This window comes from Mizuhopecten yessoensis, unplaced genomic scaffold (assembly GCF_002113885.1).
Source record: "Mizuhopecten yessoensis strain PY_sf001 unplaced genomic scaffold, ASM211388v2 scaffold2399, whole genome shotgun sequence".
Lineage (NCBI taxonomy): Eukaryota > Metazoa > Mollusca > Bivalvia > Pectinida > Pectinidae > Mizuhopecten > Mizuhopecten yessoensis.
In genome coordinates this window covers 36,389-61,865 of record NW_018404527.1, presented here as the reverse complement: position 1 = coordinate 61,865, position 25,477 = coordinate 36,389, and the positions used below count along the sequence as shown (strand labels likewise).

At 38.1% G+C, this 25,477-nt stretch overlaps 1 protein-coding gene across 1 annotated transcript in view; it reads right to left on the bottom strand.

The window, feature by feature from the left end:
* LOC110445869 (DNA-directed RNA polymerase, mitochondrial-like) overlaps positions 1–25,477 on the bottom strand; it is a 76,183-nt gene that overhangs the window by 15,939 nt on the left and 34,767 nt on the right. Inside the window, exons 15-24 of the mRNA XM_021490696.1 lie at positions 23,192–23,261; positions 20,066–20,198; positions 19,406–19,545; positions 14,395–14,498; positions 12,669–12,789; positions 9,148–9,232; positions 8,478–8,589; positions 7,126–7,204; positions 5,325–5,447; positions 2,494–2,616 (exon numbers count right to left, since the gene is read on the bottom strand). Of these exons, the coding sequence (XP_021346371.1) occupies positions 2,494–2,616; positions 5,325–5,447; positions 7,126–7,204; positions 8,478–8,589; positions 9,148–9,232; positions 12,669–12,789; positions 14,395–14,498; positions 19,406–19,545; positions 20,066–20,198; positions 23,192–23,261 (1,090 nt within the window). The remainder of the gene's footprint in view (positions 1–2,493; positions 2,617–5,324; positions 5,448–7,125; positions 7,205–8,477; positions 8,590–9,147; positions 9,233–12,668; positions 12,790–14,394; positions 14,499–19,405; positions 19,546–20,065; positions 20,199–23,191; positions 23,262–25,477) is intronic.

The following is a 25,477-nucleotide window of genomic DNA, read 5'->3' as shown; positions in this document are numbered from 1 at the left end:
ATCAACATGCCTCGAGGCACAGACTGCGCCCGACCAGGCTCTGGCAACAACATACCTGTATACCCAACCCTGACCCTAACCCTAACCCAAAGAACAGCTAGGCACATCACCTACGTATATAGCCGCGTGCCATCAACATGCCTCGAGGCACAGACTGCACACGACCAGGCTATGGCAACAACATACCTGTATACTTAACCCTAACCCTAACCCAAAGAACAGGTAGGCACATCCCCTTTGTATATAGCGGCATGCCATCAACATGCCGCGGGGCACAGACTGCACCCGACCAGGCTATTGCAACAACATACCTGTATACCTAACCCTGCCCCTAACCCTAACCCAAAGAACAGGGAGGCACATCACCTGTGTATATAGCGGTATGCCATCAACATGCCGCGAGGCACAGACTGCGCTCGACCATGTTCTGGCAACAACATACCTGTATACCTAACCCTAACCCTAACCCAAAGAACAGGTAGGCACATCACCTAAGTATATAGCCGCGTGCCATCAACATGCCTCGAGGCACAGACTGCACCCGACCAGGCTATGGCAACAACATACCTGTATACCTAACCCTAACCCTAACCCAAAGAACAGGTAGGCACATCACCTGCGTATATAGCCGCGTGCCATCAACATGATGCGAGGCACAGACTGCGCTCGACCATGGGATTTCATAGCAGTTTAACGTATTCTAATTACCGATAATAGCTTCAAACATCAACAAATTACATATGTGTAGTTATATAGTTCTTATTGAAAGTGCATCTGCAACATCATTGCTAGCAATGCCCATAAGAACACACTCGTACATTTAGGCAGTTCTGTCAATACGATAAATATAACAGGTATTTTAACCCACTGTAGATTTAACAGGTTAGGTAAGACTGACAGGGAACTGTTAACTAGAGTGTACCAGTGTGACAGGTGTTATAACCCACTGTAGATTTAACAGGTTAATAATAGCTTCAAACATCAACAAATTACATATGTGTAGTTATATAGTTCTTATTGAAAGTGCATCTGCAACATCATTGCTAGCAATGCCCATAAGAACACACTCGTACATTTAGGCAGTTCTGTCAATACGATAAATATAACAGGTATTTTAACCCACTGTAGATTTAACAGGTTAGGTAAGGCTGACAGGGAACTGTTTACTAGAGTGTACCAGTGTGACAGGGGTTATAACCCACTGTAGATTTAACAGGTTAGGTAAGACTGACAGGGAACTGTTAACTAGAGTGTACCAGTGTGACAGGTGTTATAACCCACTGTAGATTTAACAGGTTAGGTAAGACTGACAGGGAACTGTTAACTAGAGTGTACCAGTGTGACAGGTGTTATAACCCACTGTAGATTTAACAGGTTAGGTAAGACTGACAGGGAACTGTTAACTAGAGTGTACCAGTGTGACAGGTGTTATAACCCACTGTAGATTTAACAGGTTAGGTAAGACTGACAGGGAACTGTTAACTAGAGTGTACCAGTGTGACAGGTGTTATAACCCACTGTAGATTTAACAGGTTAGGTAAGACTGACAGGGAACTGTTAACTAGAGTGTACCAGTGTGACAGGTGTTATAACCCACTGTAGATTTAACAGGTTAGGTAAGACTGACAGGGAACTGTTAACTAGAGTGTACCAGTGTGACAGGTGTTATAACCCACTGTAGATTTAACAGGTTAGGTAAGACTGACAGGGAACTGTTAACTAGAGTGTACCAGTGTGACAGGTGTTATAACCCACTGTAGATTTAACAGGTTAGGTAAGACTGACAGGGAACTGTTAACTAGAGTGTACCAGTGTGACAGGTGTTATAACCCACTGTAGATTTAACAGGTTAGGTAAGACTGACAGGGAACTGTTAACTAGAGTGTACCAGTGTGACAGGTGTTATAACCCACTGTAGATTTAACAGGTTAGGTAAGACTGACAGGGAACTGTTAACTAGAGTGTACCAGTGTGACAGGTGTTATAACCCACTGTAGATTTAACAGGTTAGGTAAGACTGACAGGGAACTGTTAACTAGAGTGTACCAGTGTGACAGGTGTTATAACCCACTGTAGATTTAACAGGTTAGGTAAGACTGACAGGGAACTGTTAACTAGAGTGTACCAGTGTGACAGGTGTTATAACCCACTGTAGATTTAACAGGTTAGGTAAGACTGACAGGGAACTGTTAACTAGAGTGTACCAGTGTGACAGGTGTTATAACCCACTGTAGATTTAACAGGTTAGGTAAGACTGACAGGGAACTGTTAACTAGAGTGTACCAGTGTGACAGGTGTTATAACCCACTGTAGATTTAACAGGTTAGGTAAGATTTACAGGGAACTGTTAACTAGAGTGTACCAGTGTGACAGGGGTTATAACCCACTGTAGATTTAACAGGTTAGGTAAGATTTACAGGGAACTGTTAACTAGAGTGTACCAGTGTGACAGGGGTTATAACCCACAGTAGATTTAACAGGTAGAATTCTCACCATTTCCATGACGTCACTGTATACATCCTTAGGAACGTCTGAATGGTCCAAGTTGACAGATCTGGCACCAAACTTGTCTCTCCCCAGGGCTGCATAGTGCTGAAGGCCGTTACATGACCCATCCTACAGTTGAGAAAATTGATCAACACTCAACCCAGTGGTGGTACGTATGAAACAGCAATTAAAACATAATTTCATTCACTACATTGATGTATAAATGCAAAAATTCAGTCTCTTATGATCTAACACATTTTTGTGTAGGTGACTGTGCACTACTTTCATAAACTTCAGAATTTTAATAAAATCTGCTGATTGTATATGAATATGTTGTTTTTTCAGGTGCTAGATTCACAAATTAAAGTTTTCAGTAAGAATGGAAGTAAAGAGCTGAATATACCGATACCTGGTCCTTCTTTGCCTCCACATCTTAAACACCTTCACTGGTGAATTGTATAACTCATTAAAAGGCTTTGATATAACTCACCTTCACTGGTGAATTGTCTAACTCATTAAAAGGCTTTGTTATAACTCACCTTCACCGGTGAATTGTATAACTCATTAAAAGGCTTTGTTATAACTCACCTTCACTGGTGAACTATATAACTCATTAAAAGGTTTTGTCAAAACTCACCTTCACCGGTGAACTGTATAACTCATTAAAAGGCTTTGTTATAACTCACCTTCACTGGTGAATTGTATATCTCATTAAAAGGTTTTGGTATAACTCACCTTCATTGGTGCACTGTATAACTCATTAAAAGGCTTTGTTATAACTCACCTTCACTGGTGACCTGTATAACTCATTAAAAGGCTTTGTCATAACTCACCTTCACTGGTGAATTGTATAACTCATTAACAGGCTTTTTATAACTCACCTTCACCGGTGAATTGTATAACTCATTAAAAGGTTTTGGTATAACTCACCTTCATTAGTGAACTATATAACTCATTAACAGGCTTTGTTATAACTCACCTTCACTGGTGAATTGTATAACTCATTAACAGGCTTTTTATAACTCACCTTCACCGGTGAATTGTATAACTCATTAAAAGGTTTTGGTATAACTCACCTTCATTGGTGCACTGTATAACTCATTAAAAGGCTTTGTTATAACTCACCTTCACTGGTGAATTGTATAACTCATTAACAGGCTTTTTATAACTCACCTTCACCGGTGAATTGTATAACTCATTAAAAGGTTTTGGTATAACTCACCTTCATTGGTGAACTATATAACTCATTAACAGGCTTTGTTATAACTCACCTTCACTGGTCAATTGTATAACTCATTGAAAAGTTGTCATAACTCATCTTCACTGGTGAATTGTATAACTCATTAAAAGGTTTTGGTATAACTCACCTTCATTAGTGAACTATATAACTCATTAACAGGCTTTGTTATAACTCACCTTCACTGGTGAATTGTATATCTCATTAAAAGGTTTTGGTATAACTCACCTTCATTGGTGCACTGTATAACTCATTAAAAGGCTTTGTTATAACTCACCTTCACCGGTGAATTGTATAACTCATTAAAAGGTTTTGGTATAACTCACCTTCATTGGTGAACTATATAACTCATTAACAGGCTTTGTTATAACTCACCTTCACTGGTGAATTGTATAACTCATTGAAAAGTTGTCATAACTCAACTTCACTGGTGAATTGTATAACTCATTAAAAGGCTTTGTTATAACTCACCTTCACTGGTGACCTGTATAACTCATTAAAGGGCTTTGTTATAACTCACCTTCACTGGTGAACTATATAACTCATTAAAAGGTTTTGGTATAACTCACCTTCATTGGTGAACTGTATAACTCATTTAAAGGCTTTGGTATAACTCACCTTCATTGGTGAACTGAATAACTCATTAAAAGGCTTTGTCATAACTCACCTTCCCTGGTGAATTGTATAACTCATTGAAAGCCTTGTCATAACTCACCTTCACTGCTGAATTGTATAACTCGTTAACAGGCTTTGTTATACCTCACCTTCACTGGTGAATTGTATAACTCATTGAAAGGCTTTGTCATAACTCACCTTCACTGGTGAATTGTATAACTCATTAAAAGGCTTTGTTATAACTCACCTTCACTGGTGAACTATATAACTCATTAAAAGGCTTTGTTATAACTCACCGTCACTGGTGAATTGTATAACTCATTAAAAGGTTTTGTTATAACTCACCTTCACTGGTGAACTGTATAACTCATTAAAAAGCTTTGTTATAACTCACCTTCACTGGTGAACTGTATAACTCATCAAAAGGCTTTGTTATAACTCACCTTCACTGGTGAATTGTATAACTCATTGAAAGCCTTGTCATAACTCACCTTCACTGGTGAATTGTATAACTCATTAAAAGGCTTTGGTATAACTCACCTTCATTGGTGAACTGTATAACTCAATAAAAGGCTTTGTTATAACTCACCTTCACTGGTGAATTGTATAACTCATTAAAAGGCTTTGTTTTAATTCACCTTCACCGGTGAACTGTATAACTCATTAAAAGGCTTTGTTATAACTCACCTTCACTGGTGAATTGTATAACTCATTAAAAGGCTTTGTTAAAACGCTTCTTTGTGGAACTCTTCTTTTTGTGATTATAACTGATGCAGTGGTACCCTTTACTCTAAGTTAATTGATATCAGTCACATAAACACTCAATGTACACCAGACTTCCACACGGAATATGTCTGTCTGGCTGATGGAGAAGGGGGAGATTCTCCCTTAATTGATTTATTTAGTTCAAATATGATAACAATTATGGTAAATGACTTTAATGTTTATCAGCAGTCTTGAACATTATGAAAAGTCACAGATTTACCTGGTGTACTGGAAAGTGGCTAACAAACTTTGTGTGATCTTCACTTCGGACTGCTGCTGCTATCTCTTTACAGCAGGCCAGAGTCTGCCAGGGTTCATCGCTCTTCCTCCACCACATTCCACCCTGGCAAACATTACACCACAATCATTTGTTTAAAGTAAAAAAATCGTTTATGAAGCCTACTTTTTTGTACATATAACATTATTTGATACCAGGAGATTCTAGAATAGCACTTGTCACATATCCCTCTCATACAACAAATGCATTCATCTAATTGCCTGACACCTCTCACACAAGTTATTATCTTACCCCTCATACAACTAACTCCCTGACACCTCTAACACAACTAACTCTCTGCCACCTCTAACACAACTTACTCCCTGCCACCTCTCATACAACTAATTCCCTACCATCTCTCACACAACTAAATCCATATCATCTCTCACATATACAACTAACTCTCTGACACCTCTCACACACCCGACTCCCTGCCACCTCTCATACAACTATTTCCCTGCCACCTCTAATGCAACTAATTCCCTGACACCTGTCACACAGCTAACTCCCTGCCACCTGTCACACAACTAATTCCCTGAGACCTCTCACACAGCTAACTTCCTGACACCTCTAATGCAACTAATTCCCCGGCAACTTCCCACACAGCTAATTCCCTCCCTGACACCTCTTCCACAACTAACTCCCTAACACCTCTTCCACAACTGACTCCCTGCCACCTCTCATACAGCAAACTCCCCAACACCTCTCCCACAACTAACTACCCGACACCTATCACACAACTAACTCCCCGACACCTCTAATGCAACCATACCCCCGCCACCTCTCACACAGCTAACTCCCTGCCACCTCTCCCACAACTAATTCTCTGCCACCTCTCATACAGCTAATTCCCTGCCACTTCTCACACAGCTAATTCCCTGCCACCTCTCATACAACTAATTCCCTGACACCTCTCATACAACAAATTCCCTGCCACCTCTCATAAAACCAATTCCCTGACACCTCTCATACAACAAATTCCCTGCCACCTCTCATAAAACCAATTCCCTGCCACCTCTCATACAACTAATTCCCTGACATCTCTCACACAGCTAACTCCCTGACACCTCTAATGCAACTAATTCCCCGACACCTCTCACACAACTAACTCTAGCTAACTAACTCCCTGCCACCTCTCATACAACTAATTCCCTGACACCTCTCACACAGCTAACTCCCTGACACCTCTCACACAACTAACTCCCTGACACCTCTAATGCAACTAATTCCCATACACCTCTCCCACAGCTAACTCCCTGCCACCTCTCACACAACTAACTCTAGCTAACTAACTCCCTGCCACCACTCATACAACTAATTCCCTGACACCTCTCCCACAACTAACTCCCTGACACCTCTCCCACAACTAACTACCCGATGCTTCTCACACAACTATCTCCCTAACAACTCTCACACAACTAACTCCAGGACACCTCTCTCACAACTAACTACCAACCACATATTACACAACTAACTCCCAACACCTTTCACACAACTATCTCCCTGACAGCTTTCCCACAACTAATTCCCCGACACCTCTAATGCAACTAATTCCTTCGGACACCTTTTAATTTTTTCAAAAAGCAGGAATCAACCCCACACACCTTTTATAGTACAATTTTATGCCATTCGATCAACATCTCTTTACAATAACATTATCAAATGTAAAGGAGGAGTGATCAGATTTTAAATTTTCCCCGAGATACAAATGTAGCACGGAGGGGAGATTTAATTATTTACTCACATTCAATGGATTATCTGCAGAATCCAAGATCTCCTCTATTATTTGATTGGCATAGGCAATTCTGTCCCTGTTAGAGTGTCTTAAACAGAAATGATGTAATATATGTCTGTATCCTACTTGTTTCAAGTACTGCAAACAATTTTCATTTTCAAAACAGATGCGAAATGCAAACAAGAGACATATTCCCCGGGGCATTAAACAGTTTCTTTTGTTACCTTGAGACCATGGTGGCCATATTTCATTTTTTACTTTACTGAAAGAATTATGAAATAAATCTACTTCAATATTTTTGCCCCAATACATTTTTCATTTATTCAACATTCAATTTCCTTTATCCATGGATGCCCTATACTAAATGAGGTTTGAATTCCTTCATACGACCTTTAGGAGTAGTTTTTGAGATATTAACCCTAACTTGGCCCTGCTCCCCCACTCAATTGAGGCCATACACTTCATTTATGTAGCAGTAAGTTTCCTTAGTTCAAGGATGCTCCATGCAAAATGGTTAAAAACCACCTAGGAACCTGATGTTTAGGAGAGAGGCACATTCTTCATAGTTGCAAACATTTATTTTCTTCCTCATTTTCTTACTCAGGGGATACTTCATGCAAAATTTGATTAAATTCTCTTCATTCCTATTGAAGGAGTAGTCTTTTAACTATTCTCTACTCACGCTTTCGATTACTTTTTTCGTAATTTGCTAATTTTGATCACTAGTTGCGAAAAAGATTTTTTTTTTCTTTCTTGTAAATTGTACAAAACTGTTTTGAGAGAAAAATATTTGTTCTGTCATTTTAATTAAGATGCATTGTGTCATGGCCACCTCTGTTGATCTCGGGTCCAAGTTTTGCATGTTTATGATGCAACAGAGAAGTGAAGTTTAAAAGTTAGGTCCTTTAAATGTTTGAAAATGACATATAGGTACTATCAAAGTTTGACAATAATTGTGTTCGCTAATGTCAACTCTTACTAGGTAATTGCTCAAGAAAAATATGGTACTACACATTTAAGTTGACATCGAATGGTCAGCACAAAAATATGGTACTACACATGTAAGTTGACATCGAATGGTCAGCACAAAATTATGGTACTACACATTTAAGTTGACATCGAATGGTCAGCACAAAAATATGGTACTACACATTTAAGTTGACATAGAATGGTCAGCACAAAAATATGGTACTACACATGTAAGTTGGCATCGAATGGTCAGCACAAAAATATGGTACTACACTTTTAAGTTGACATCGAATGGTCAGCACAAACATATGGTACTACACATTTAAGTTGACATCGAATGGTCAGCACAAAAATATGTAGATTTACTACAGTGCTGCACTTTTACTACTCACTTCTTCTTTAAACCTGTCAAGTTGATGACGTGAATTTTGAGCCAGTCCAACCCTTTCTCACCGAGAGGTTTCCCATTGGCAAACAAAAACAAGCTTCTTGTCATGTCATTAGCTACAAAACAAATTTTGAAAATTACCAAAGCAAACACGACATCATGTGTGAAGCAAAATGGTTTGTAGCTTTGCCTTCTTATACAATTTTTTTTTTACACCTTGACACGAGGCACAGCACTGTATATTGATAAAGACTCAATTTAATAAAACTTCAATCTAATACTTAATACAGGGGGGTGGGGTGCTCTAAAGTCTGTACAAAGAGTTCAGTGAACTTCTGGGTAACCTTTCCGACATATTTCTCAAGGATACGCATTTTTTTCATAATTTTACAATTGTAATTCTGTATGGACAATGAACCAGCACTTCATGCTGACATTGACTCAAGTTAATAATATCTAAATCTAATACAAAACAAGGCTAAAATAACCTAAACAGACAATAAAGTACAAAACAATATATATATATCAGTATCTTCATATACATGCATGCACCTGTCCATCCTGTCATAATTTAATATATGAATTCATGTTCATGTACTTCATGTTATACATTTTCATGTGTCTGAGTGTTGGTAATAAAATCTGAAATCTGGAATTAATTAGAGATGACTTACACTGGAACTGCATGATGGATGAACATGTGTAAACTCTGCCACGGAAGTCCAGATTCAAGGGCAGCCAAAACACCTGATCACGGAACTGTCAACAAACAAATTAACACCTGATCACGGAACTGTCAACGAACAAATTAACACCTGCATGATCACGTAACTGTCAACGAACAAATCAACACCTGATCACGGAACTGTCAACGAACAAATTAACATCTAATCACGGAACTGTCAACGAACAAATTAACACCTGATTACAGAACAATGCTTTTCTCCCTTTTTTCAGTTTTGCATTTTTTGTTTTTTCTATCTAAATTTTACAACAGCCTGCTCCTACATGAAATAATTGAAATTGGTAAAAGTTTTTCATTTTTTCCTCAGCAGCTTGTATTTGGCAAAAACTAGGCAAAATTCAATGTATTCACCAAATAGTCCATATTATTCAAGACTGTGAACTTTAACATGGGCCAAGGATAAATTTATTTTAACAAACTTGATGGTAGGCAAACTAACACGCAAGGCTTGTACTACTTTACATATCATGGATCATTGTAGCAAGCTTTTAACTTAGTTTGCTCATATGACATTTAAAATTAGCCAAATAAATTATCTGAACAAGGCGGAGTATTGCAGGGCAATCCATAAGTTAATACTATTTGTTTATTTACAGAGCTATATACCTATCTACAGAATAGGGTAAACTTGTCCACTTATTGTCATCAGGGGTCAAAGTAAATATATCAGAGAATTGCTTTTCACACGGTTAATGCTGTCACCTCCGTATATACCTGTATACCAAATTTGGTTACTCCAAGACGAACAGTCTAGAGTATAAGCCTTGAAAAAACTTTTTCTATGACTGAGGTCAAAGGTCAAAGCATATACCACAGTGACCTACATTTTGTAAACTGCACTTTGCCACCATAAGGTATATCTGCATACTGAATCTGGTAATTAACCCTGGTGAAATTATAAAGAAGATATGCACCAGACAAACTTTTTCAAAGGTTGATATTAAAGGTCAAAACATAGGTCACAGCAATTTACGTCTAGTACTTGCAATCTGCAATCCCAGGATGTACTTACATACAAAATCTGGTTACTCCAGGTCACATAGTAAAGGAGATATGTACTGGACAAAAAATATGTACTGGACAAAGTTTTTCAAAGGTCAAAGTGACAGACTTCTTCTACTTTGCCATCCCAAGATGTACTTGCATACCAAATCTAGTTACTAAAGGTGAAATAGTACAGAAGATATGTACTGGACAAAGATTTTGGTTGGACAGAAGAACAGACGTAAACCTATAGCATCCTATAGGAACCCGTGAGAGACTAATAGTTACATAGATTTTATTCAGACATAATAGGATTTTACAATCTTTTGACAGTTCAGCTCTGATATAAACAAGAGGCCCATGGGCCTTAATGGGTCACCTGAGTCCTACAGTATTTTGTTTGTTTGTTGAAATATGTACCAATTTGAGTAAAAAATAGTTAGTATAACGTTGACTTAAGTTTGTCAGGACCATGAGCTGATCATTCCTAGACCAAGTTTCAGTTAATCGGCCTATTAGAACTTGATTTCAAGTTTGAAATAGTTATTTTCAAAATAGCGGTCGTGGCAGCCAAATCGGATTTCTGATCGACTCGAAAAATAACAACATTTTGTCAGGACCATGAGTCAATCATTCCTAACAAGTTTCAGTTAAATCGGCCAAGCAGAACTTGACATTAAGTTTGAAATAGTTTTTCATAATTGCAGCCATACTGGATTTCTGATCGACCCGAAAAATAACAACGCTTGGTCAGGGAGATGTCAGTAACATTCCAAAGAATAGTCCGAATTATTCTGACGTTTTATCGACTTTTTTCATATCGGTCTGTCATCGATTAACGTCAGAACTCCGGCCCTCTATAATATGCGGGAAATATGCGACCCGTGCCCGGAGCGCACTTCAAACTGATCTTTTAGAAACAAATCGTCACTTTCACACACATGTCGCACATGGATCGAAAGATCTATTCTTTATGTACTAGGTGGTATCAATAACATGTTTCAAAGATCATTACGAAAAGTATTTTCCAAAGTATTCTATACCAACCCATGTTTTTAATGGAAATTAGGCCATGAGCAATGTCACATGACTTGACGAGATCTCGCGTTACCGAAGGTATTTCCCAATGTTATGACGTAGGCCGGCGAGATTTTAGTCACGTGGCATTAGAAGGCGGGGCTATCAAAAAAATAGAGTAAAACAGAGTAAGTTTGAAAAAATATGTTTTTAGTGATTGTATTGGTTGTTTGAGGCATGTAATTTATGTTCATCTTGTGCATAAAGAATAGATCTTTCGATCCATGAGCGACATGTGTGTGAAAGTGACGATTTGTTTCTAAAATATCAGTTTGAAGTGCGCTCCGGGCACGGGTCGCATATTTCCCGCATATTATAGAGGGCCGGAGTTCTGACGTTTATCGACGACAGACCGATATGAAAAAAGTCGATAAAACGTCAGAATAACTCAGACTATCCAAAGAAGTATCAATGAAATCCCTTCGCCAGTATTTCAGCTTAAGTTGAAAATGTAAAATGTTAACAGACGACGACGGATAGCAATAGGTCACTTGAGCTAAAGCTCAAGTGACCTTAAATAAATAAATGTATTTCAAAAGTTGTGACATTTATAAGGTTTATAGCGTGTTATCCCACAAAAAACCCACCATGAAGTAGTGACCTTTTCAGCTCGGAAAGTTGAAACACAAACTTTGACAGACACCATCAAAGATAGGAACAAATCCCTCTATACCCTCAATGACTTGTCCTAAGGATATCATTATATTCCATCATTATTCTATAGCGATTGCATCAGCCTTATTGACCTAAGTCTGATTTGTTAATTTACATCATGTGATGTTATTCTATTTACTGTATAGTTGTTAAATTTCGTGAAGTTAAAATTTTGCAATTTTTTTTCGGAGCTCCTGTGTAGCTTTTAATTTCACGAATCATAATTGAAATACTTCCATGCACTGGTTCTTGAGAAGAAGTTGAAAATGTAAAAAATGTACGCACGACGGACGGAAAGCGATCAGAATAAATATATGACCTAAAAACTGAAGTAGGACAAAGAAATGCTGAGAAAAGCTTTCCCACTTGTCAGGATTTAAACTGTACAATATTTTCTTTGATATGCTCAAGTTTATATGAGTCAGCTTACTTATTGATGCCTACAGGGCTAATAGTATGCATATATGGTTTGGTTGTGATCCACAATAAAATTACACGGATGGATTAGGTATGACTGATTTTTGTTTTCAATTCATCTGTTAACTTTCTTTTTATTGTGTACTTCTTTTAAAACGATGTTTTGACCTAGCAGCCTCAGCTCAACTGATATCATGGACGTGTGAAACTTGGATGTTATAGAGGCAAGCTCAAAATATTCACAAGGGTGTTAATTTTGTGAACTTTAATGCATTCGCGAAATTAAAACCCTCGTCAATATTAGCAACTATACAGTACCTCATTGGCTATAGTTAGCGTCCAAAGACAGCTACACCAGAGAGAGTTCATTTCCAGGGACTTCTTCTTCCACTTGTATCTTTCTCTCCACAACTGCTTGAATTGCTTCTCATTTGTAGCCCTGAAACATTAAAAAACATCCAAATTAATTAAGGTCCAATAAGGAAACATCAGATAACAAACATATATTTCCAAAATAATCACAAATTCCCATCCACATAGTTATTTTACAACAACAATGGAACAAGTTTTTTCCAACTTATATCTATTACTCTTATTGACTTGGATGAAAGCATGCAGAGTGTCTTAACATCCGAGGAACCATATTACCTCTATCTCTGTTTCATAAATGAACGACTGGTACAAGTATCTGGAACAATGAGAGCAGGTGTCTGAAACGTGATAAAGGTGTCTGGGACATGATGACAGGTGTCTGGTACGTGATGACAGTTGTCTGGTATGTGATGACAGGTGCATGGGATGTGATAACAGGTGTCTGAGATGTGATAACAGGTGTCTGGGAGGTTATGACAGTTGTCTAGGACATCATGACAGGTGTCTGGGAAGTGATAAAAGGTGTCTAGGACGTGATGACAGTTGTCTGGTACGTGATTATGTGTCTGAGACATGATGGCAGGTGTCTTGGACGTAATGACAGGTGTCTGGGACGTGATGACAGGTGTATGGGATGTGATAACAGGTGTCTGGGATGTGATAACAGGTGTCTGAGATGTGATAACAGGTGTCTTGGATGTGATAACAGGTGTATGGGACGTGATGACAGGTTTCTGGGACATGATGACAGGTGTCTGGGACATGATAACAGGTGTCAGAGATGTGATAACAGGTGTTTGGGACGTGATGACAGGTGTCTGGGACGTGATGACAGGTGTCTGGGACATGATGACAGGTGTCTGGGACATGATGACAGGTGTCTGGGACATGATGACAGATGTCTGGAAAGTGATGACAGGTGTCTGGGACATGCTAACAGGTGATGACAGGTGTATGGGAAGTGATGACAGTTGTCTGGGATGTGATAACAGGTGTCTGAGATGTGATAACAGGTGTCAGAGATGTGATAACAGGTGTATGGGACGTGATGACAGGTGTCTGGGACATGACGACAGGTGTCTGGAACATAATAACAGGTGTCAGAGATGTGATAACAGGTGTATGGGAAGTGATGACAGTTGTATGGGATGTGATAACAGTTGTATGGGACATGATAACAGGTGTCAGAGATGTGATAACAGGTGTATGGGACATGATGACAGGTGTCTGGGACATGATGACAGATGTCTGGAAAGTGATGACAGGTGTCTGGGACGTGATAACAGGTGTCTGAGACATGATAACAGGTGTCTAGGACGTGATAACAGGTGTCTGAGATGTGATTACAGGTGTATGGGACGTGATGACAGGTGTCTGGGACATGATAACAGGTGTCTAGGACATGATAACAGGTGTCTAGGACGTGATAACAGGTGTCTTGGACATGATAACAGGTATCTAGGATGTGATAACAGGTGTCTAGGACGTGATAACAGGTGTCTAGGATGTGATAACAGGTGTCTTGGACGTGATAACAGGTGTCTAGGACTTGATAACAGGTGTCTTGGACATGATGACAGGTGTCTTGGACGTGATAACCGGTGTCTAGGATGTGATAACCGGTGTCTTGGACATGATGACAGAAGGCCTCTCTATGGGTTATAAAACTCACCGACGAAGGTTTTTAAGATGTGGAGGCAAAGAAGGACCAGGCATCGGTATATTTAGCTCTTTACTTCCATTTTTACTGAAAACTTGAATTTGTGAATCTAGCACCTGAAAAAAATAACATAATCATATACAATCAGCAGACTTTATTAAATTCCTAAGTATATGAGAGTAGTGCACAGTCATCTACACAACTAAGGGAAAGAGCTGAACACTTGAGTTATCTAGAATCAAATCTTGTTACTCCATGTGAAAAAGTATAGAAGATATGCCCCAGACAAACTTTTCAAAGTTCAGGTCAAAGATTAACCACTCCGCACTTACAAGATGTACTGGTAATTACATATCAAATCTGGTTACTCCAAGAGAAATAGTATAGAAGATATGCCCCAGACAAACTTTTCAAAGTTCAGGTCAAAGATTAACCACTCCGCACTTACAAGATGTACTGGTAATTACATATCAAATCTGGTTACTCCAAGAGAAATAGTATAGAAGATATGCCCCAGACAAACTTTTCAAAGTTCAGGTCAAAGATTAACCACTCCGCACTTACAAGATGTACTGGTAATTACATATCAAATCTGGTTACTCCAAGAGAAATAGTATAGAAGATATGCCCCAGACAAACTTTTCAAAGTTCAGGTCAAAGATTAACCACTCCGCACTTACAAGATGTACTGGTAATTACATATCAAATCTGGTTACTCCAAGAGAAATAGTATAGAAGATATGCCCCAGACAAACTTTTCAAAGTTCAGGTCAAAGATTAACCACTCCGCACTTACAAGATGTACTGGTAATTACATATCAAATCTGGTTACTCCAAGAGAAATAGTATAGAAGATATGCCCCAGACAAACTTTTCAAAGTTCAGGTCAAAGATTAACCACTCCGCACTTACAAGATGTACTGGTAATTACATATCAAATCTGGTTACTCCAAGAGAAATAGTATAGAAGATATGCCCCAGACAAACTTTTCAAAGTTCAGGTCAAAGATTAACCACTCCGCACTTACAAGATGTACTGGTAATTACATATCAAATCTGGTTACTCCAAGAGAAATAGTATAGAAGATATGCCCCAGACAAACTTTTCAAAGTTCAGGTCAAAGATTAACCACTCCGCACTTACAAGATGTACTGGTAATTACATATCAAATCTGGTTACTCCAAGAGAAATAGTATAGAAGATATGCCCCAGACAAACTTTTCAAAGTTCAGGTCAAAGATTAACCACTCCGCACTTACAAGATGTACTGGTAATTACATATCAAATCTGGTTACTCCAAGAGAAATAGTATAGAAGATATGCCCCAGACAAACTTTTCAAAGTTCAGGTCAAAGATTAACCACTCCGCACTTACAAGATGTACTGGTAATTACATATCAAATCTGGTTACTCCAAGAGAAATAGTATAGAAGATATGCCCCAGACAAACTTTTCAAAGTTCAGGTCAAAGATTAACCACTCCGCACTTACAAGATGTACTGGTAATTACATATCAAATCTGGTTACTCCAAGAGAAATAGTATAGAAGATATGCCCCAGACAAACTTTTCAAAGTTCAGGTCAAAGATTAACCACTCCGCACTTACAAGATGTACTGGTAATTACATATCAAATCTGGTTACTCCAAGAGAAATAGTATAGAAGATATGCCCCAGACAAACTTTTCAAAGTTCAGGTCAAAGATTAACCACTCCGCACTTACAAGATGTACTGGTAATTACATATCAAATCTGGTTACTCCAAGAGAAATAGTATAGAAGATATGCCCCAGACAAACTTTTCAAAGTTCAGGTCAAAGATTAACCACTCCGCACTTACAAGATGTACTGGTAATTACATATCAAATCTGGTTACTCCAAGAGAAATAGTATAGAAGATATGCCCCAGACAAACTTTTCAAAGTTCAGGTCAAAGATTAACCACTCCGCACTTACAAGATGTACTGGTAATTACATATCAAATCTGGTTACTCCAAGAGAAATAGTATAGAAGATATGCCCCAGACAAACTTTTCAAAGTTCAGGTCAAAGATTAACCACTCCGCACTTACAAGATGTACTGGTAATTACATATCAAATCTGGTTACTCCAAGAGAAATAGTATAGAAGATATGCCCCAGACAAACTTTTCAAAGTTCAGGTCAAAGATTAACCACTCCGCACTTACAAGATGTACTGGTAATTACATATCAAATCTGGTTACTCCAAGAGAAATAGTATAGAAGATATGCCCCAGACAAACTTTTCAAAGTTCAGGTCAAAGATTAACCACTCCGCACTTACAAGATGTACTGGTAATTACATATCAAATCTGGTTACTCCAAGAGAAATAGTATAGAAGATATGCCCCAGACAAACTTTTCAAAGTTCAGGTCAAAGATTAACCACTCCGCACTTACAAGATGTACTGGTAATTACATATCAAATCTGGTTACTCCAAGAGAAATAGTATAGAAGATATGCCCCAGACAAACTTTTCAAAGTTCAGGTCAAAGATTAACCACTCCGCACTTACAAGATGTACTGGTAATTACATATCAAATCTGGTTACTCCAAGAGAAATAGTATAGAAGATATGCCCCAGACAAACTTTTCAAAGTTCAGGTCAAAGATTAACCACTCCGCACTTACAAGATGTACTGGTAATTACATATCAAATCTGGTTACTCCAAGAGAAATAGTATAGAAGATATGCCCCAGACAAACTTTTCAAAGTTCAGGTCAAAGATTAACCACTCCGCACTTACAAGATGTACTGGTAATTACATATCAAATCTGGTTACTCCAAGAGAAATAGTATAGAAGATATGCCCCAGACAAACTTTTCAAAGTTCAGGTCAAAGATTAACCACTCCGCACTTACAAGATGTACTGGTAATTACATATCAAATCTGGTTACTCCAAGAGAAATAGTATAGAAGATATGCCCCAGACAAACTTTTCAAAGTTCAGGTCAAAGATTAACCACTCCGCACTTACAAGATGTACTGGTAATTACATATCAAATCTGGTTACTCCAAGAGAAATAGTATAGAAGATATGCCCCAGACAAACTTTTCAAAGTTCAGGTCAAAGATTAACCACTCCGCACTTACAAGATGTACTGGTAATTACATATCAAATCTGGTTACTCCAAGAGAAATAGTATAGAAGATATGCCCCAGACAAACTTTTCAAAGTTCAGGTCAAAGATTAACCACTCCGCACTTACAAGATGTACTGGTAATTACATATCAAATCTGGTTACTCCAAGAGAAATAGTATAGAAGATATGCCCCAGACAAACTTTTCAAAGTTCAGGTCAAAGATTAACCACTCCGCACTTACAAGATGTACTGGTAATTACATATCAAATCTGGTTACTCCAAGAGAAATAGTATAGAAGATATGCCCCAGACAAACTTTTCAAAGTTCAGGTCAAAGATTAACCACTCCGCACTTACAAGATGTACTGGTAATTACATATCAAATCTGGTTACTCCAAGAGAAATAGTATAGAAGATAGGTTCCATATAAACTTCTGGAACGGACAGAATCTGAATAGAGAGTGGATGGATCATGGGCCATAACAGATGCTTCAAACCAAATATGGAACAAATCCTTTAATTCCTACAGGAGAAGGATTATAAAGGTTTTACCTCTGTTTCCCCTATTGGGCTCCACCCCTCAGCCCCCAGGGGGGGCCAGACCCACCGTTTATACAAACTCGGTCCTCCTTTACCCAAGAATGCTTCAGACCAAATATGGACCAAATCCTTTCAATCCTACAGAATAAGAAGGATTTTAAAGAATATGCTGTTTTTCCCCTATTGGGCCATGCCCCTTAGCCCCCAGGGGGGGCCAGACCCACCATTTATACAAAATTTGTTCCCCTTCCCCAAGGATGCCTCTGACCAAATTTGGTCAAAATCTGCTCAGTCGTTCTGACGTGTAGCAGGAAAAGTTGACGGACAGACGACGGACGCTGCGGTATGGAAAAACCTCACCATGGTCCTTTGGACCAGGTTAGCTAAAAATGTAGGAGAAAATTTCCGGACAAAAAATCAAATACTGAAATGAACAAACGGCAATAACTTTTGCAAAAATTGTCAAATCAAAATTCTTTAAAGGGAGACACAACTTCAATCAGGATTATAATGTATACCAAGTTTCCAAGAAATCGGTCGAAAAATGTAGGAGGAGATTGCCGGACAACCAAAAGTTATGCCCGACGGACGGACAAACCCATACCATAATACGCCTGTCAAATTTAACGGGCGTATAAACAAGAGGCCCAATGGGCCTGCATCGCTCAGGCCAGGTGAGCTAAAAATGACGAAGATATGCCACTTTGAAAATGTTCCTTTTATCGAAAAATGCCCTTATAACTCTTCTCCTCTGTTACTTTGAAACATAAAGAGTTGATATTTGTCACATCTTTAGAATGGATGTTCGGCTACATAATGAGTTCAGCTCGTTGACCTTTATTCAAGGTCACATGGGTAAAATGATAAAAAAGTGAAAATTTCAAAATTCTTCAAAACTTTTTTTTTATGCCACATTTTAAAGGATGTATCCTAATAAAGAGATTTATAAAGTTTCAAGGTCAATGCATCATGATACAATAAACAAGTGAAACTTACAAAATAGTCAGAGAAGGGAAGCAAAGGGAAACGTTTAAAAGCAATCGTCAGTCCGAGGACATATGTTTGAGCATTTTCTTGTTGGAAATCCCGTAGGATTGATTAGCAATGTTTCTTTTCATTATTTTATTGTTGTAATAGTTTTGAACAATGCCACACAATCAAAAAATGTGAAAGTGTTGAATTTGACAAAAAATCAATTTTTCGGTACTTTTTATAAAAAAAATCCCCAGATTATCGGAATGCTTAGATTTTCATAAAATCATCTCTACATATTGACATAACCATTATGTTATTCATTGAATTCTGCTGGCTAATTTCAAAAGGGTGCAGCCACCATAATCAACCTTAGTTGTATTTGTTAGTGGAAGAGTACTTACCGACTGATTTACTATCCAGGGACAGGAACCCATATAGTTGAGCACATCAAATATTGACAAAATGTCTGCAGAGGGCATTGCCTGGATCACTTTCATCTGCTTATCCCCATCAAATGAGGGGGATGTACGAATGAAAACGGCTAGGGAGGGAAAATTACAACATTTACTAAAGTCTTTCAAAATACACATAATATTTTGACAAAAGATACATAGATAATATTTTATGTGATACAGTTATTCTTTAATTTCATATCATTTTAAAATAACATTTCAATGTGTTTCCACTGCAGTGACGATCAAAGTTTTTATCAAATTGATATTTTCTGATATTTCAAAGGTACAAGGATTGTTTGAATATACAGATTTTTTCTACAACCACTGTAAGTTTCCTCACTCATGAAGAATTGGATAAACCTGCTAGGAATGGTCAAACTTTTTTGATTACACACTAGTAGGTACTGACCTAGACATTATTTCATTGGTCAATTTTCTGATTATGATGTCAAGTTACAATGCTTTGTGATGTCATCTTCCACTGTGATGTCATAGTTCATGGCAAATGTTTTACGTTCGGAAACAGGAATAATGTATTCCCAACAGACAGTTGAAAAGATCAGCATATCAAGCAAATTATTTCACTATTTTTAAACAGATAAGTACCATCTCCCACTAGGTTTATGCCGTGGTTAATGGATGTCCAGGGAACCGGAGGAATTGGAGACGGAAGTTCTGACATCTCAAACCCAACGGATCGGGTTCTGGACCTGTACAGCCTTAACAAGTTTGTATGTGGCTGTCGAAACATAAAACGCAAAAAGTATATCATGAGTAAATCACGAGAATGGTACCAAATTGATGACAGACTGAATACATATAAACGTAACAACTGATGACAGACTGAATACATATAAACGTACCAATTGATGACAGACTGAATACATATAAACGTACCAATTGATGACAGACTGAATACATATAAACGTACCGATTGATAAAAGACTGAATACATATAAACGTACCAATTGATGACAGACTGAATACATAGAAACGTACCGATTGATGACGGACTGAATACATATAAACGTACCAATTGATTACAGACTGAATACATATAAACGTAACAACTGATGGCAGACTGAATACATATAAACGTAACAACTGATGAGAGACTGAATACATATAAACGTAACAACTGATGGCAGACTGAATACATATAAACGTAACAACTGATGAGAGACTGAATACATATAAACGTAAAGATTGATGACAGGCTGAATACATATAAACGTACCAATTGCTGAGAGACTGAATACATATAAACGTAACAACTGATGAGAGACTGAATACATATAAACGTAACAACTGATGAGAGACTGAATACATATAAACGTACCGTTTGAAGACAGACTGAATACATATAAACGTACCGATTGATGACAGACTGAATTCATATAAACGCACCAATTGATGATAGACTGAATACATATAAACGTACCGATTGATAAAAGACTGAATCCATATAAACGTACCAATTGATGACAGACTGAATACATATAAACGTACCAATTGATGACAGACTGAATACATATAAACGTAACAACTGATGACAGACTGAATATATATAAACGTACCAATTGATGACAGACTGAATACATATAAACGTACCGATTGATGACAGACTGAATATATATAAACGTACCAATTGATGACAGACTGAATACATATAAACGTACCAATTGATGACAGACTGAATACATATAAACTTACCAATTGATGACAGACTGAATACATATAAATGTACCGATTGATGACAGACTGAATACATATAAACGTAAGTAGCTTTTAAAGCATGCGAAAGTTTTAATTTGGGAAGGAGAAGAGGCTTCCTGTCCAAAGCTCGGATTGAGCCAGCGACCCTAATTTTTGATTTTAACCGCCAAAGGGAAATTTCCTCAAGCACAAAGCTATACGACAACCATAATCAGATGTATAATCATACACTTGGCACTGTCCTCTTTTTAAGTGTATTTGCCGCTGAAAACAACTTCAATCTAGATCCAAAAGGTTCCTGCCCTTACAGGCGGGCCACAGACTTTGCAATGTGACACAATATTGAGAACTCTTGCTTCCATTTGGAATCAAAACATTGACCCCTGACTTCCCTGTCCATTGTTTTACCAGGTTAAGTACTTAGTAGGTCCATGCTTTAAAAGTCTTTACATAATGCTAGTCATCCAACTTCACGTGTCTGCAAGACATGGCTGCCTCTCACACACACCTAGTAACCAAAGCAAGGTCAACGGGGCCAGGTAAAATGTCAAGGTCACATAATGTCATGCAACATGCATGATCCTTAGCTGCTGTACCATATGTGACCTGAACACGAAAAATTAATCAAAGCTACAGAAGTCAAGGTCAACAGAAAAGGTCGTGAAAATGTTGTGTAACATGTTCAACTTATGAAGGCACATAAGGCTGTGAGGTTATGTAACCCTAGCTTCTTTACTTAAGTCTATAACTGACCTGATTGCCAAAAACAACAGATCTTTTCTCTTATCTGTTTGATCAGTTTGCCTATCTGCCATCTTAATCAATCTTTTGATCAACCTCAAAAGTTAACACGCACAACTCAGGACCACTGAGTGAAGGGGAATCTACATATCAAATTTGAGAAAAAATCCTCCAGTTAATTCTGAGAAATAGCGATAACAAACTGAAAACTGTAACAAGACGGCTGGCCGATATGATTTTATATGCATAACTAAGAACAAAGAAGAGGAACCCTTATGTGAAATTTGAGAAAGATCCCTCCAAGACTTTTGATTAATAGGGCTAAAACACTTTAATCCCAAATTCAATACGACCACCTGCCAGCCATCTTGGTTTTCCAATCATCCCCAAAATGCGAAAATAGGAACCATGGGGAACCTTCATGTGAAATTTGAGAAAGAACACTACAGTACTTTCTGAGGAACAGCGCAAACAAACTTTAACTCTCAAATTTAAGATGGCTGTCTGTCGGCCATCTTGGTTTTGTGATCAGTCCCAAAAAAGATATGCATAACTAATAAAGGACAATAGGGAACCTATATGTGAAGTCTCAGAAATATCCGTCCAATACTTTATGAAAAATAGCGCTAACAAACTTTCATTCTCAAATTCAAGATGGCTTTTTGTCGGCAATCTTAGTTTTTGCGATCAGTCCCAAAATACGATATGCAGAACTAGGGATCATGGGGAACCTTCAGTACCTGAAATAAACATTCGCCCACTCGCCATCGGTGATTGAAGTCTTGCTCGGGCCCCCAAAAGGTTTTTTCGTGGCCAGCCTTCAAATCAGGCACTGACCTTCATGTGAAATTTGAGAAAGATCCCTCCAGTACTTTCTGAGAAATAGCGCTAACAAAAATTGTTTAAGGACGGACAGAATGACAAAATGACGGACCACGGGCGCAGGGTGAAATAACTTAACCAATGCTCAAAGGTCAAGGCCATGAAAGGCACATTAGCATGCTAAGTTGAGTGACCCTAGCGGCTGTACTCAGCTTATAAAACTGACTTTAACCCACAAATTTAACAGTCGGGATATAGACAGGGACAAGGGTAAACCTATATGCCCCACAAAACTTTGCGGTGGGGAATATGAACTTTTATGATGCGAGTTTTGGTTTTAACTTTCATACTTTCATTATCTTGATGAATAAATGCATCAGCAGGTTTCTTGGTAGTCTTTGTACAAAGTTGTTTTAAAAAGAACTTGATGTCGATTATTAGAAAAGGTCTTACCATTAAAAAGGTCAAATTCTTTCCAAAAACGTTTCTATTGGTTGTTTCAAAAAATGCTGGTTCCTCTTTGCTGAAATGATCAAAAGAAATGGCATTTATAACATTAGACTACAACATATCTCAGACTACAACATATCTCAGACTACAACACATCTCAGACTACAACATATCTCAGACTACAACACATCTCAGACTACAACATATCTCAGACTACAACACATCTCAGACTACAACATACAACATATCTCAGACTACAACAATCTCAGACTACAACATATCTCAGACTACAACACATCTCAGACTACAACATATCTCAGACTTCAACGTATCTCAGACTACAACATAACTCAGACTAAAACATATCTCAGACTACAACATATCTCAGACTACAACGTATCTCAGACTACAACGTATCTCAGACTACAACATTTCTCAGACTACAACGTATCTCAGACTACAACAACACATCTCAGACTACAACATATCTCAGACTACAACATATCTAAGACTAAAACGTATCTCAGACTACAACGTATCTCAGACTACAACATATCTCGGACTGCATTATATCTCAGACTGCATTATATCTCAGACTACAACATATCTCAGACCACAACGTATCTCAGACTACAACGTATCTCAGACTAAAATGTATCTCAGACTAAAATGTATCTCAGAGTACAACATATCTCGGACTACAACGTATCTCAGACTACAACGTATCTCAGACTAAAACGTATCTCAGACTACAACGTATCTCAGACTACAACGTATCTCAGACTACAACATATCTCAGACTGCATTATATATCAGACTACAACATATCTCAGACTACAACGTATCTCAGACTACAACGTATCTCAGACTACAACATATCTCAGACTACAACGTATCTCAGACTACAACGTATCTCAGACTACAACATATCTCGGACTGCATTATATATCAGACTACAACATATCTCAGACTATAACATATCTCAGACTACAATGTATCTCAGACTACAACGTATCTCAGACTACAACAACACATCTCAGACTACAACATATCTCAGACTACAACATATCTCAGACTACAACGTATCTCAGACTACAACGTATCTCAGACTACAACATATCTCAGACTACAACGTATCTCAGACTACAACGTATCTCAGACTACAACATATCTCAGACTACAACGTATCTCAGACTACAACGTATCTCAGACTACAACATATCTCAGACTACAACGTATCTCAGACTACAACGTATCTCAGACTACAACATATCTCAGACTACAACGTATCTCAGACTACAACGTATCTCAGACTACAACATATCTCAGACTACAACGTATCTCAGACTACAACGTATCTCAGACTACAACATATCTCAGACTACAACGTATCTCAGACTACAACGTATCTCAGACTACAACATATCTCAGACTACAACGTATCTCAGACTACAACGTATCTCAGACTACAACATATCTCAGACTACAACGTATCTCAGACTACAACGTATCTCAGACTACAACATATCTCAGACTACAACGTATCTCAGACTACAACGTATCTCAGACTACAACATATCTCAGACTACAACGTATCTCAGACTACAACGTATCTCAGACTACAACATATCTCAGACTACAACGTATCTCAGACTACAACGTATCTCAGACTACAACATATCTCAGACTACAACGTATCTCAGACTACAACGTATCTCAGACTACAACATATCTCAGACTACAACGTATCTCAGACTACAACGTATCTCAGACTACAACATATCTCAGACTACAACATATCTCAGACTACAACGTATTTCAGACTACAACGTATCTCAGACTACAATGTATCTCAGACTACAACGTATCTCAGACCACAACATATCTCAGACTACAACGTATCTCAGACTACAACGTATCTCAGACTACAACATATCTCAGACTACAACACATCTCAGACTACAAAACATCTCAGACTGCACTATATCTCAGACTACAACGTATATCAGACTACAACATATCTCAGACTACAACGTATTTCAGACTACAACGTATCTCAGACTACAATGTATCTCAGACTACAACGTATCTCAGACTACAACATATCTCAGACTACAAAATATCTCAGACTACAACGTATTTCAGACTACAACGTATCTCAGACTACAATGTATCTCAGACTACAACGTATCTCAGACTACAACACATCTCAGACTACAATATATCTCAGACTACAACACATCTCAGACTACAACACATCTCAGACTGCACTATATCTCAGACTACAAC